Genomic DNA, 16,104 nt, shown 5'->3' on the forward strand with positions numbered 1-16,104 from the left:
ACACAATGAAGTATGTTTTTGTGTTAAAGACGATAGGTGGTGGATCTAACCTCTCTTTTCATTCCACCACTTCGTGACTAATACGTTTCCCTTTTTACGCAGCAAAGAACAAAATAAAACAAAATTCTTTTTTTTTTTACCAATGGGGAATATTTAACTTGCTTTATTTCTAAAATACAATTTAACATACTTTAAACATTTAGGGTTGTTGTTTTTTTAAAACAACGTTTTAATTCAAGAACAACAAAAACATCAAAATAGAAAAAAATACATGATTTACATGGGCTCCAAAAGTCTTGATATTTACAGGTAGAAAAGGCAGGAAAGCGGCCTGTCTCTACAGGTAGAAGAAGAAGGAGGGCCTGTCTCTACAGGTAGAAGAGGCAGGAGGAGCGGTCTGTCTCTACAGGTAGAAGAGGCAGGAAGAGCGGTCTGTCTCTACAGGTAGAAGAGGCAGGAGGAGCGGTCTGTCTCTACAGGTAGAAGAGGCAGGAGGAGCGGTCTGTCTCTACAGGTAGAAGAGGCAGGAAGAGCGGTCTGTCTCTACAGGTAGAAGAGGCAGGAGGAGCGGTCTGTCTCTACAGGTAGAAGAGGCAGGAAGAGCGGTCTGTCTCTACAGGTAGAAGAGGCAGGAGGAGCGGTCTGTCTCTACAGGTAGAAGAGGCAGGAGGAGCGGTCTGTCTCTACAGGTAGAAGAGGCAGGAGGAGCGGTCTGTCTCTACAGGTAGAAGAGGCAGGAGCAGCGGTCTGTCTCTGTCTGGGCTCCTTGGCTTTCACTTGACGCGCTGTACTGCTCATCACTCCGTTGTAACATTGCTTGTCCACGGTTCAGTTTGTTATATTCTTTCAATGGAAGAAAATGAAAACGTTCGTCGATGTTGTTGTCTCCTCTGTTAATAACGTCCGTTTTGTTTTGTCTGTTTGTTTGTTTTGTTTTTGGCTGTTCATCAGCCTTCTCGGATTGGCTAGTAGTCCTGATGAGGAGTGTGCGTCAAACTGTGCCGTCGCAAGTCACAGTTGCGCCGAAACACCTTTCCGCAGCGGTCACAGCTGTAGGGCTTGATGTCTGTATGGGTGAGAAGGTGAGTTTTCAGGTTACTTCTTTGATTAAAGGTTCTTCCGCATGTGGGGCATTTGTGTGGAGATTCCTGTTTAGATTTAAAGCAAGCAAAGGATTATTCCCTTTCGTTTATTTAGCTAAATATATGTATTGTATTATAATATGAATCTTCAATCAGTTATTGACATTGCGCTGAAAGTAAGCTGTGCCCTGACAAAATGAACGGCTAGCCTATATTTCTTTAAACTGCGTATCATAATCATTCAGTTATTGCCATACATAATATAGTCGAGACACAATCACTATCCATACAGGCAATCCAAATAAGTATATATATTTTTTAGTTTTTTTTAGAAAAGATGATCAGTAGCGTCTGCAGTAAGACATGACGCGTGTAATAACATGAGTACACAGATATGTGAGCTCGTGCCTCATATAGTTTGCTGAATCACATACATGGTGATTGGTATCAACTTGTGTTAAATAAATGTGGTTTTACGATGGCAGGTGATATAGGTTTGGATGGAAGACTCACCTGCATATGTAATGTTTTATGAACGGCTAAAGTTCGAGACTGACAAAATCCTTTCCCACATTCTTGACATTTGAAGGGCTTTTCCTTGGAGTGGATGTATCTGGAAATGAGAAGACAAGAGGAGACGCGGTTTAAAACGGAACACCTTTCATATATAACTGCATTTCTTCTTTGTGGCCTTTTCCAAGGCGGTTGAGTCATGCTGAGAAGTGCCTGCTGCCAGTAGTGCGACTTGATCTGTGTTCTGGTGCGTAAAAGGGCTTTAGCGCCCTCTCGGAATATGGACTAGTCGTACTCTACACAGTGCACGCAACATAGTTATTACAAAAAATACCTACATATGGAAAAAACACGTCTTCAGTGCGTTACAATGTTGGAATTGTGAACAAAGTCAAATGAATATGGATAAAACGCGAATATGGATAAAACGCATAACATGACATGACGCTATTCCGTACACACCACTACTATTTTTTTCCCCTTTCAAAGAAAACAACAGCGATTATCATCCCAGAGCATTCAGAGCACTGCTTTATTTACCTGTGGTCTCTCAGGTGGTCTTGTCTTCGGAAGGCCTTGTGGCAGATGTCACAGGTATAAGGCCGCTCGTCTGTGTGAGTCCTCTCGTGGATCAGAAGATTGTATGACTTGGTGAAATGCCGGCCACAGAACTTGCAAATAAATTCCTTTTTCGTTTTTGACGGAAGTCTTCCCCCGGGTGGGTTTTCTATCAGGCGACAGTTTGTTGAACTCAGATATCGCGCTTCCGAGCCCCGCTGTCAACTTTGAAAGATCCCCAGCCTTCGGCGGGTCCTCCTGGGTGGCAGCTATCGCCAGGTTGGCAAAGTCAAAGCGCGGTGGTCGGTCCTTGTGCAGCCCGGGGATAAAGTGAGTAATGCCCTGTTTGGGGTGGAAGAGGTGTGCGGCGAACGGTAGCCCCGTGAAGGTAAACCGGGGATCCATTAAGCCCTGAGCGGCAGCCATCTCTGTGATAGTCGACCTCAGTCCCTGCATGTGCGGATAACCTAGTGTCCAGTGGTTCATGTGCATGGTCTGCACCGCGCTAAGGCCGTACAGTCCCTGGAGCTGGTCGACCGCGGCCGGGAAGGCGTTGACCGCCTGCAGGAAGGAGTAGTTGGTGAGCTGTAGAGACGGGTGGAGAGGGATCGGAGCGGGCAGGGCTTTGCTCCCCATCTCGGCGGCGAAAGGCTTCACGGTTAAGGCCTCGGCACAACTCTACCACGTTGAAGGTCCTGTTAAAGACACGAATAATACAAATGAATATGAGTTCATCATCAACCCACAATATGGCACAATAGAGATCTAGAAAATACTGCAAGTAAACAAGTAAAAACAAGCTATTTCTGTGTATTTTGCACAATGCTGCAAATAGTTTTCCATTCGAGCTTTTCCAACCGTTTGACCTTAGTCGACATGTAATTCATTTACAAGCGTCGTGGGCACGGCCTTAATAAGGGCTGATATTAGATTAGCGTCGTGAGAACGGCCTTAATAAGGGCTGATATTGAATTATCTCACATTCAGTGTTTAAATACTTCCCTTCCATTGTGGAAATCAAGGACAGGCACTAATTTGCTTCAAGATGTACGATTTGCACACCGTTTAAAGGCGAACCGATTCCTAAAGAATGTTGTTATAGAGACATGTTAAGAGCGTTCAAGTTATATCTTTTTGTGTGTGCGCACAAAGTGTAAAAAGACGTGGGTACTACAATTTGAATGTTTGGCTGGTGAAAATACATTTCGTTCATTTTTTTCTTTTCTAGAGCACATGGTTATTCCTTCTAATAACATAAATATATGTTATGCATCCAAAAAAAATGTTTAAAAAAAAAGTTGGAGACGTTTTGTTTTCGATGCGCTCGACTGTGCATGCTGTCACTCCTAATGAAATGTTCCACGATACATTAAAACAACTCATTGCTTTTAACGCTGCCATTACATTCGCCAATGCCGTGTGTAAACAACACACAGGGCCTAATTAAATGCATTATTACGTCAACGGACGTGGGAGTTTGTGATCTTGCCACACGTTGTCGGACGCGTTTATTCTCTTTAGGTGTGTTATAACAGAGAACAACATATACAAGGGATTTTGCTTATCTCCTAAAAATCAACTTTACCCACATTTTCTTTTTTATTGTAAAATCCATTTCTAGTCTATTGGAGTCATGTTTAAGGCCTTTGAGCGATGTTTATCTCTGAAAACAAAAAAGCGTATATGGGCCTACAAACTGGATTTAACTTTTTGTTGTAAATTACGTCCCAAAACCGATTATAGAATGTTGTTGTAATCTATAATCACCATTTTGCAACGTCGGAGAAATACTTTATTTGCGGCACATCCTTTGTAAATACTCGTGTACATCGGCTAGACGTGCTATATGGTGTGAGGTTATGAGAACTGTATGGTAATATTATGGAACTGTTAAATGACTGAGGGTTACATGCACCAAGTGGTGTAATGACACCAAGTTGTAAATTAAATGCTTTCCAAACCCACGAACAAGCTCACCGTGTCACTCTCTCCACGCACGATACTTGTTTAGACCGTGTGGTTTTTTTTTGAGGTGTAAATAAATAGTGTTCCTCTCAAAACAATTTAAAATGTTCACCTTCTTGCGTAAAATGCAAAAACTTTAGACTGTGTGTGAACATGAATTTAATATATTTCTAAATATATATTTTAGAGCGTCCCATTTACAGCTACCGTTTTGGGTGCAGTGTGGTTTTTGAGGTGTTGAAAGTGCTTTGAGTTTCACGTTTCTATAAGTTACTGTAGCGGCATACCACTGCGCATAAAAACCAGCGAGGACTGACAACCCTCGCTGAGCATTCGTCTGAAAAGTACGACAATAATCGAATTTTACCCAAATATAAGCTGTTTTCCCACGTTAGTTTAAACTTTAGTCAATGGAATGGTTGATTCTATATAATATGATTGATACGGGTTAAAGTCAGTCAGTAATGCTAGGTTATTAATTTACAGATGATTGACTTGTATAAAACAGGCTACTGTGTGTTAACCTATATAGCTGTACGTTCACACGTGGACAGAGAAAGGCCAGAGTTCGGTCCTTGTTTCTCAGGCTACTTTTATGTTCACAAGCACAGGACAACTCTTTACTGGCCAATGAGATGAAAGGGCATAAACAGATTGTCTTTAAAAGTCGTGGTGAGGTGGATATTTGTCAGAAATGGGCAGCTGCAACAAAACTTCCGGTCAACATGGATGTTGATAAGGATATTTTGTAGTTTTTACAATAACCTATAGACTTTACGGAATAGTTGAATGACAAGCCATATATGTTGTGTTGTATAGGCCTGGGTTGCCCAACTGGCGACCCTGGGATTTTATTTGGCCCACCAATCTATTTATTTATTAGAACTTTTTATTTTTTATTTTTTATTGTTTGACGTAAAATATATATAATTTTTTAAACAACAGCAAATCAGCTCCGAGTGATTTTAATTTTGGAAATGTGTTCCAAACTATTCCCACGCAGAATATAAATATATATGTGGTCTTATATAAACGTAAGCAAGGTTTGAAATGTTTGAAATTATTATGGTTCTTGCGTTTGTGGTTCTTGCGGTCAATTTGCAGTCTACAAATTGTTTGTAATTATGTGTTGGACCGCTGACCACCCCCTCAAGAGCAAATCGTCCCTCGGCTAAATCTAGTTGATGATCCCTGAGATAGGCTATTCTATATATTACTGTAGTCTCTGTATTTTGACACTTAGCTTTACTCTGTACTAATATGTATATTCTGACAGCATGGCCTCGTTTGAACTACCAATTAGTAGGCTACTCGGGATCTCATTGACATGAACTATCAATAAGTAGGCTACTCGGGATCTCATTGTCATGAACTATCAATTTGTAGGCTACTCGGGATCTCATTGACATGAAATATCACTGCCTGTTTGAACACAAGTGTAATGTAATCTATTAAAGAGCAACTATCATGGAAACATAATCTTACCCCCAATAAACAGACGCCAAAGGTCACTCCGCAGTTAGTTCTGCTGCGTTTCAATAATCCACAATGCCTTTTAATAAGAGTGGCGACAAAAACTCCACTTTAAAGTCAGCAAAAGTTTTCCAACTTCGTCCATGTAAGTCTCATCGCCATACCGTCGCAGAACCAGATCTGTTGCGACTCGTTATACTTTGCGCACAGTGGGGCAAATAAGTCCTCGGGAGGAGGGGGGAAAAAAAGAGACCCGTTCTCTGCTCTGTTTCTGCTCGGTTCGGAGTTGGGCTGTAAGTGGGCTTGAAGAGCACAAGTCCCTTCACTTTTCAGGACTCGGGGCACTCGGCGTGCTCAGCCCGCCCTCCGCCACGCCTTCTCGTACTGATCAACTCCAATGTTCTTCTCTGTTTATTAGTGTTTGGATAGCAACTAGGGACCGAGCACAGCTCACCGCAACCTGCGTCTGACACTTCACATACAGATAGTCTAATACCTTTTGTGTTGTTGTAAATGCTTACATTTTCTTGGGAAACACAGAAATAACACGAGTGACAAACATGATCCATTTTCAAACCAATGAACGTTTTTTTTTAAGGTGATTTAAAACGTGATTTAATATGAACAGTTTAGAAACCATGCGTATTGCGTAAATAGAGGGCACATGTATGAGCCACCACAATAAATCGTTTTATTTAATTGTGGTAAAGGTTATGTATTGGGAGCTGTAAAGCACGAACAAAACTCCCCCCCCCCCAAAAAAAAAACAGCGGCGGAGAACAGAAATTCCAAAGACAATCGTTACTCTGCTGTTTTCAATGTGTTTCAATGACTGTTGTTTTCTCTTCTCCTCCACATCTGTCCTATTAGCTCAGACTAGAACAGAATAACCCGCGAAACACAGCGACTTCTGAATAACACGTGAGAGTCAACATAAACAACTGTTACCCTCCAACACCTCCACCGCAAGCCTTTTACAGTCTTCTGTTAATGCCAAACAGTGGGTTATAGCGACCATTACATTCTATCAACACCGAATAGTGTCTTGTCTATTTAAATGATCACAATTTTTAGAAATATTATATGCGGGTCTATTTTACATTAAAGTCTAAGATCCTTTCCGATGGATTTTATTTTCTACAAAAAAAAAAACAAACCAAAAAAAACGACACTGTTAATAACATATAATTACCTGGACTATAGATAATAATTAGGCTACCATCTACTTCCAAAAAATTCTCTAACCTAAATGAGACAGGCCGAGTTGTATGTTTGCTCTCATTTAGTTTAGTTTTTAGAACTACATCGTGCTCTAATACACAGAAAGCTGACATTAATTAAACCACTGGAACGAGTCTAAGACGCGCGGCTCTCTGGCCACAAATAATGATTTTCACATTTCATGATAAGACAAATGTGTTTTGAATTAAGTCAGTATCGAACGTTCTGTCTTTGATATGTAGATCTATTTATCGAATAATTTCCACGTGATGTATCCTATCCGTTGATTTCTCTCTTTACACCTTACAAATGCCGTTGGTGCAGGTGGTCTAATCAGTCTTGAATATGAATTCCCAGTCATTTGATGATCATTCACTAATAGGTTGACGATCATTCACTAATAGGTTGAGGTTGACGATCATTCACTAATAGGTTGACGATCATTCACTAAATGAGGTTGATGATCATTCATAGGTTGATGATCATTCACTAATAGGTTGACGATCATTCACTAATAGGTTGACGATCATTCACTAATAGGTTGACGATCATTCACTAATAGGTTGACGATCATTCACTAATAGGTTGACGATCATCATTCGATCATTCACTAATAGGTTGACGATCATTCACTAATAGGTTGACGATCATTCACTAATAGGTTGACGATCATTCACTAATAGGTTGACGATCATTCACTAATAGGTTTGATCATTCACTAATAGGTTGACGATCATTCACTAATAGGTTGATGATCATTCACTAATAGGTTGATGATCATTCACTAATAGGTTGACGATCATTCACTAATAGGTTGACGATCATTCACTAATAGGTTGATGATCATTCACTAATAGGTTGATGATCATTCACTAATAGGTTGACGATCATTCACTAATAGGTTGATGAGAAAAAGTTTCAGTAAAATGGCAAAAAGTTAGACAATAAATGGCTTTGAGATATTCCGCAACATGCTAAATATAATACTACGACGATTATGTAGGTCGAATAGACATTAATACATCCAACAGGGTGAATGAATAGTGAAAGGCTAATCATTTCTCCTCAATGAATTTACAAAAAATGTTTTAGTTAAATTATGATATATTTTTGTATATTAATTGAACGAGGGGCTCATTGTATGTGTAACGTGTTGCTGCATCCCTCAATATGACTGTAGCTACAACAGGACAATGACGAGTACCACAGCAAACTTACAGCTGCAGCCTCAGAGCACGCAAATGGCGTCGAGCAGAATTACAGGTCTGCAGCGACGCCTATTGGTGCGTGACAGACACGACGGAGTAAATGAGTGACGTCGTTCACTGCTCATTGGCTCGGCCTTCTATTCAACGTTCCATTAATGTAATGGACTCAGGCCTCGGCGATCTATCTTCAGTAGACTAATGCGATTGTTATACAGTAAAAAAAACAACAACAGACGATCATTGTAAACAACATTTGTTGAAATTAGTGAATCTATAGGTTTATGCGAGGGAGGTAACAATTTTTTTTTACCCCGTTGAGAAAATCTAGCCTACATTTTTGAAATTCCAATTTCTATTTAAGTGTTGACGCTCCGACTACAATTAAGACTCTGAATATTTGTCTAAAACAACAGTCGTTTACCTGAAAAATCAATAAAGGAACAATAGGAAACAGATCACTGAGAGAGAGAGAGAGAGAGAGAGAGAGAGAGAGAGAGAGAGAGAGAGAGAGAGAGAGAGAGAGAGAGAGAGAGAGAGACAGACAGACAGACAGACAGACAGAGAGAGACAGAGAGAGAGAGACAGAGAGAGAGAGACAGAGAGAGAGAGAGAGAGGACCTGGATCATATAGACACTGCGGTGGACCCGCTTGTGTTCTGGCTTTAGACCCAGACACAACGAGACAAGCGCGTTGGGCAAACGGAACTAATGAACAACCAACCGCTTTGGGTTAATAATCAAACGGAGAGGATGGGTTCACAGGTCAACCCTGGTCTCCTTGACTGGATAGATCACAATTAAAAGAGAGATGGGCGATCTTTAGTCTCGTTGGGCATTTTGTAACCTATTTGGTTTTAGTAGGTGTAAGAGGGGCGGCAGGGTAGCCTAGTGGTTAGAGCATTGGACTAGTAACCGCAAGGTTGCGAGTTCAAACCCCCCGAGCTGACAAGGTACAAATCTTGCGTTCTGCCCCTGAACAGGCAGTTAACCCACTGTTCCCATACCGTCATTGAAAATAAGATTTTGTTCTTAACTGACTTGCCTGGTTAAATAAAGGTAAAATTAAAATTAAAAAGAGCTCAGGTGCCGTTTTTTTATTTTTGTCGTTGATATGCAGAATTTCATTAAAAAAAAATCCTGCTCCATTTATGCTGTAGTGACGTGCTTGCAAATGTGTGGTTTTCGTATTCAGTTTCATATCTCTGAATGTTACATTGTTTTCACTTTGAAAAAAAAGGCTAGTGGAAACGATACCACACTTTTTGATTATAGGCCTAACAAACGACAAACACTTTTAATAATAACATTTTTGAAAAAATGATTTGAGCAAATTGCGTAAGACTTGTCCTTTAGAAAGGACACATTTGTTTCTGATGAACAAAAAATAAAATAAAATACTGTGTGACAATTTATTATTACTAACAATCAATCACCAATTTTCAACTGATATCTGCCAATAATTGCTCTAGAATGATAATGCTGGGACGGCCTTAAACATAATGTATTATGCTTACTTTATATGTGAGGTATTTACTTAGGCCTTCATCTATTCACCTGCGATCCCAAACACCTGCCTTGCTGATGTTTCTTTAATGATAATGCTGGAAATAAATAATAAATACATCCTTCAAAAATACATTTTACCTTTTTTCTGCAGCTTGAAAACTCCACATCCACAGTAATGGCTGACAGACAGAGATGTCTATAGGGTCCCTGTGTCAGGGTTGGGCTGTTGGGCTCTCTCTCTCTCTCTCTCTCTCTCTCTCTCTCTCTCTCTCTCTCTCTCTCTCTCTCTCTCTCTCTCTCTCTCTCTCTCTCTCTCTCTCTCTCTCTCTCTCTCTTTCTCTCTCTCCCTCTCTCTGTGTCTGTAGCAGGTAGACAGGATGGTGGTAGGTTACTGTTGTGGTTTAGAAGCCCCCACATCTCCTCCACCTACTCTCTCTCTCTCTCATCCTGTCCCAGGCCCAGCCCAGGATAGTTGTTTTTCACAAAGAAGACCCCTATTTCTCTCTCTCCTCTTAAACTTGTCTTGATGTAAATGTAAAGTTAAGTGTCTTCAGGCCATAATTGTGTTTTTGGTTTTATATTTAACTAGGCAAGTCAGTAAAGAACTAATCCTTACTTACAATGACAGCCGACCCCGGCCAAACTCTCCACTAAACCGGACGCCACTGGGCCAATTGTGCACTGCTCTATGCGACTGTTGATCATGGCTGGTTGTGATACAGCCTGGGTTCGAACCAGGGTCTGTAGTGACGACTCTAGCACTGGAGATGGAGTTCCTTAGACCACTGCGCCACCCGGGAGGAGCCCGTTGTATGAATTACAATCCACTAGTCTCTCAACTATTTTAGAATAATACTAAACATTTCACTCAAACTAAAAAGTCTGCGAGTCATGAAAATCATCCCACTGGGCACATACGTCAATTTAACGTCTATTCCACATGTTGATTCAACATGATTTCACTGAAATGACATGGAAACAACGTTGTTTTAACCAATGTTTGCCCAATGGGATTTTATCATCATAGCATACAACACACAGTAGGTCAACCCGGTTCATTACTAGATGTGGACGTGTAGTTACTAAGCTAATACGGGATGATTAAATATGTAGTTAACGAAACAAGTCTATTGTAAAACCTACCACGTATTCTGACAGTTCACATCAACAGAGCAGAGTGTAGCTCTGCGATGTCACAGCGTGCGGCGGGCGGGTACACCGGAATGCACCAGTACCGAGAAATCATCACTTAGTCAACCAACCAGGGAACAGAGAAAATTCACATTAGACTGCGCTCTCCGCCGGTCCCCTTGAAGTCACGTGGTTATCTACCGGGAGATCATCATGCCAGCTGGAGAACTGAACAGGAAACTCGATTAGAGTTCTAGCGTTTAGAAAACGGTCGTTCTATTGCTACGCGCGTCTATTGGAGCGACATAATCGTGGATCCCTCAGCGACGTGGCTGTGCTCTGCAGCACCAGCCTACACAGCGCTCTGAACGTGCTCTCGTAGAATATTGCTCAAAATAGGATTATAGACGCAGATAATCAAATTATATTGGTAACAGTAGGCCTATCTGTTCATTTGGTTTTGCATGTGATTTACACCGAGTATTCAAAATATTAGAAACACCTTCCTAAATGATTGAACGCCTTCCTCCTCCTAGGGATCAGGATTGTCTCCTGTTGGTTACATTGTAACACACGGTGGAGGAAACAACTCTATTCCTCCTACTACTGTACACTGTATTCCCCTGTACCCACACACTCTTAGAAAGAGAAAAGGTTCTGGATAGAGCCAAAAGGGGCTCTATCGCTTGTTTCATATTTGTTACCCCTAAAAGTTATATGTTCTTTGATCAGAACCCTAGGGGTTCTTTTTCCCTGAACCAAAATTGGTTCCATATAGAACCCATGAGTTCCATACAGAGTTCTATATGGAACCAATTTCGGTTCTAGAACCTTAAGAGGTGCCATACATGTATATGAAGCAAGCATAGAACCCCTTTTGGTGGAGGTAGTGGGCTGAATGTAACCCCCCCCCCCATGGGAGAAGTGGGGGTAGTGGGCTGAATGTAAACCCCCCATGGGAGAAGTGGGGTACTGGGCTAAATGTAAGCCCCCCATGAGAGAAGTGGTGTAGTGGGCTGAATGTAAACCCCCCCATGGGAGAAGTGGAGTAGTGGGCTGAATGTAAACCCCCCCATGGGAGAAGTGGGGGTAGTGGGCTGAATGTAAACCCCCCATGGGAGAAGTGGGGTAGTGGGCTGAATGTACCCCCCCCATGAGAGAAGTGGGGTAGTGGGCTGAATGTACCCCCCCATGGGAGAAGTGGGTGTAGTGGGCTGAATGTAACCCCCCCCCCCCCATGGGATAAGTGGGGTAGTGGGCTGAATGTAACCCCCCCCCCCATGGGATAAGTGGGGTAGTGGGCTGAATGTAACCCACCCCCATGGGAGAAGTGGGGGTAGTGGGCTGAATGTAACCCCCTGGGAGAAGTGGGGTAGTGGGCTGAATGTAACCCCCCCATGGGAGAAGTGGGGGTAGTGGGCTGAATGTAACCCCCCCCCCCCCATGGGATAAGTGGGGTAGTGGGCTGAATGTAACCCACCCCCATGGGAGAAGTGGGGGTAGTGGGCTGAATGTAAACCCCCCCATGGGAGAAGTGGGGTAGCGGGCTGAATGTAACCCCCCCATGGGAGAAGTGGGGTAGTGGGCTGAATGTAACCCCCCCCATGGGAGAAGTGGGGTAGTGGGCTGAATGTAAACCCCCCCCATGGGAGAAGTGGGGTAGTGGGCTGAATGTAACCCCCCCATGGGAGAAGTGGGGTAGTGGGCTGAATGTAACCCCCCCCCCCATGGGAGAAGTGGGGGTAGTGGGCTGAATGTAACCCCCCCATGGGAGAAGTGGGTGTAGTGGGCTGAATGTAACCCCCTGGGAGAAGTGGGGTAGTGGGCTGAATGTAACCCCCCCATGGGAGAAGTGGGGTAGTGGGCTGAATGTAACCCCCCCATGGGAGAAGTGGGGTAGTGGGCTGAATGTAACCCCCCCATGGGAGAAGTGGGGTACTGGGCTGAGCATTCCTTACTAGGGGAGCAGCTGTTTGCTTATCTCCTAAAGTGGCCACTACAAACCACTCTGTGAATTGTGATTCAACTCCAGACCGATAACATTCAGTCATTCATACAGAGATGCCGATGATATGGTCTTCAGGCCACAGACACACAGAGAAACTCAGTTCCTAGATGAGGAGGAATGTTGCTTCACAGTGTGACTAAACATGACTAGGCTATATATATCCCCAATATCCCCTACAGACATGGATTGTAGACTACTCAGGGCTCTAAAATGCGACTTGGAGGTTTATTTTTGGAGCACCGTACGCAAAAAAAAAAAAAACTGCGACCCATATTTCACCGCAACACTTCTTCTCTACACTGGTCAAACAAGACCGGCTGAAGTCCCGCCCCTGTCACTCAACGGGCAGGCAGCACACAGACACTTCCTCTTCCTCTCAGCATGTACTCAACAGATTCTTCCACAACAGTGATACTGCTTTCCAAGTTGCTTCTAAGTATAAATCCACATGTTTTCTCTATTTATAATATTAGTTTGTGTAACTTGCTTTTTTGTTTTTGTGTGCAAAACGTGAGTTTGTTCGTCTAAGGAAGCTGCCATTATGCCTTAAGCTAATCGCTAACTAGCTAACGTTAGCTGGCAAGCGAAATGCCCTTTAGCTAAATGAACTAGCTAGGTTTCCCAAACTCAGTACTCGGAGACACCAAGGGGTGTACTTTTTTTTTTTTTTGTCCTAGCACTACAAATATCTGATTTAAATAATAAACTGAATCAGCTGTGTAGTGTTCAGGTCCAAAAAAACAAATTGGGATCCAGAGGAGTGAGTTTGGGAAACACCGAGCTCGGTCAAAGCAGGCGTCAGCCCTGATACAGGTTGCTACCAGTTGTCGTGTGTGTAACGGCATGTTCTGAATCAGATAAGCCTATTATACAATATTTGTCGAAATGTAACAGTATGCATATATTAAAACGCTATTAGGGTCTCAAAATAAACACTGATCAGCACTTTCGGTTTCCTACCTTGTCATGTGTAACAACATCAACCATAGAATTTGAATAATAATTTTACACAACATGACTACAAAAGTATGTGGACACCAGCTTGTCGAACATCTCATTCCAAAATCATGGGTATTAATATGAAGTTGGTTTCCCCCCTTTGCTGCTATAACAGCCTCCACTCTTCTGGGAAGGCTTTCCACTAGATGTTGGAACATTGCTGCTATAACAGCCTCCACTCTTCTGGGAAGGCTTTCCACTAGATGTTGGAACATTGCTGCTATAACAGCCTCCACTCTTCTGGGAAGGCTTTCCACTAGATGTAGGAACATTGCTGCTATAACAGCCTCCACTCTTCTGGGAAGGCTTTCCACTAGATGTAGGAACATTGCTGCTATAACAGCCTCCACTCTTCTGGGAAGGCTTTCCACTAGATGTTAGAACATTGCTGCTATAACAGCCTCCACTCTTCTGGGAAGGCTTTCTACTAGATGTTGGGACATTGCTGCTATAACAGCCTCCACTCTTCTGGGAAGGCTTTCCACTAGATGATGGAACATTGCTGCTATGACAGCCTCCACTCTTCTGGGAAGGCTTTCACTAGATGTTGGGACATTGCTGCTATAACAGCCTCCACTCTTCTGGGAAGGCTTTCCACTAGATGTTGGAACATTGCTGCTATAACAGCCTCCACTCTTCTGGGAAGGCTTTCTACTAGATGTTGGAACATTGCTGCTATAACAGCCTCCACTCTTCTGGGAAGGCTTTCCACTAGATGATGGAACATTGCTGCTATAACAGCCTCCACTCTTCTGGGAAGGCTTTCCACTAGATGTTGGAACATTGCTGCTATAACAGCCTCCACTCTTCTGGGAAGGCTTTCACTAGATGTTGGAACATTGCTGCTATAACAGACTCTTCTGGTAAGGCTTTCCACTAGATGATGGAACATTGCTGCTATAACAGACTCCACTCTTCTGGGAAGGCTTTCCACTAGATGTTGGAACATTGCTGCTATAACAGCCTCCACTCTTCTGGGAAGACTTTCCAATAGATGTTGGAATATTGCTGCTATAACAGCCTCCACTCTTCTGGGAAGGCTTTCCACTAGATGTTGGAACATTGCTGCTATAACAGCCTCCACTCTTCTGGGAAGGCTTTCCACTAGATGTTGGAACATTGCTGCTATAACAGCCTCCACTCTTCTGGGAAGGCTTTCCACTAGATGTAGGAACATTGCTGCTATAACAGCCTCCACTCTTCTGGGAAGGCTTTCCACTAGATGTTGGAACATTGCTGCTATAACAGCCTCCACTCTTCTGGGAAGGCTTTCCACTAGATGTTGGAACATTGCTGCTATAACAGCCTCCACTCTTCTGGGAAGGCTTTCCACTAGATGTAGGAACATTGCTGCTATAACAGCCTCCACTCTTCTGGGAAGGCTTTCCACTAGATGTAGGAACATTGCTGCTATAACAGCCTCCACTCTTCTGGGAAGGCTTTCCACTAGATGTTAGAACATTGCTGCTATAACAGCCTCCACTCTTCTGGGAAGGCTTTCTACTAGATGTTGGGACATTGCTGCTATAACAGCCTCCACTCTTCTGGGAAGGCTTTCCACTAGATGATGGAACATTGCTGCTATGACAGCCTCCACTCTTCTGGGAAGGCTTTCTACTAGATGTTGGGACATTGCTGCTATAACAGCCTCCACTCTTCTGGGAAGGCTTTCCACTAGATGTTGGAACATTGCTGCTATAACAGCCTCCACTCTTCTGGGAAGGCTTTCTACTAGATGTTGGAACATTGCTGCTATAACAGCCTCCACTCTTCTGGGAAGGCTTTCCACTAGATGATGGAACATTGCTGCTATAACAGCCTCCACTCTTCTGGGAAGGCTTTCCACTAGATGTTGGAACATTGCTGCTATAACAGCCTCCACTCTTCTGGGAAGGCTTTCCACTAGATGTTGGAACATTGCTGCTATAACAGCCTCCACTCTTCTGGTAAGGCTTTCCACTAGATGATGGAACATTGCTGCTATAACAGACTCCACTCTTCTGGGAAGGCTTTCCACTAGATGTTGGAACATTGCTGCTATAACAGCCTCCACTCTTCTGGGAAGACTTTCCAATAGATGTTGGAATATTGCTGCTATAACAGCCTCCACTCTTCTGGGAAGGCTTTCCACTAGATGTTGGAACATTGCTGCTATAACAGCCTCCACTCTTCTGGGAAGGCTTTCCACTAGATGTTGGAACATTGCTGCTATAACAGCCTCCACTCTTCTGGGAAGGCTTTCCACTAGATGTAGGAACATTGCTGCTATAACAGCCTCCACTCTTCTGGGAAGGCTTTCCACTAGATGTAGGAACATTGTTGCTATAACAGACTCCACTCTTCTGGGAAGGCTTCCCACTAGATGTTGCAACATTGCTGCGGGGACTTACTTTCATTCAGCCACAAGAGCATTAGTGAGGTCGGTATTGATGTTGGGTGA

At 43.0% G+C, this 16,104-nt stretch overlaps 1 protein-coding gene across 1 annotated transcript; it reads right to left on the bottom strand.

Annotated features, from left to right (window-relative positions):
- Positions 1-366: 366 nt before the first annotated feature.
- Positions 367-5,895, bottom strand: LOC124022421 (protein odd-skipped-related 2-like). The gene is given in 5 exon segments (XM_046337352.1): positions 367-1,148; positions 1,596-1,695; positions 2,136-2,308; positions 2,310-2,848; positions 5,604-5,895. Coding segments are annotated over 4 exon segments (936 nt in total). The 5' UTR covers positions 2,790-2,848; positions 5,604-5,895; the 3' UTR covers positions 367-965.
- Between the last annotated feature and the right edge of the window lie 10,209 nt (positions 5,896-16,104).

This window comes from Oncorhynchus gorbuscha, unplaced genomic scaffold, assembly GCF_021184085.1.
Source record: "Oncorhynchus gorbuscha isolate QuinsamMale2020 ecotype Even-year unplaced genomic scaffold, OgorEven_v1.0 Un_scaffold_1378, whole genome shotgun sequence".
Lineage (NCBI taxonomy): Eukaryota > Metazoa > Chordata > Actinopteri > Salmoniformes > Salmonidae > Oncorhynchus > Oncorhynchus gorbuscha.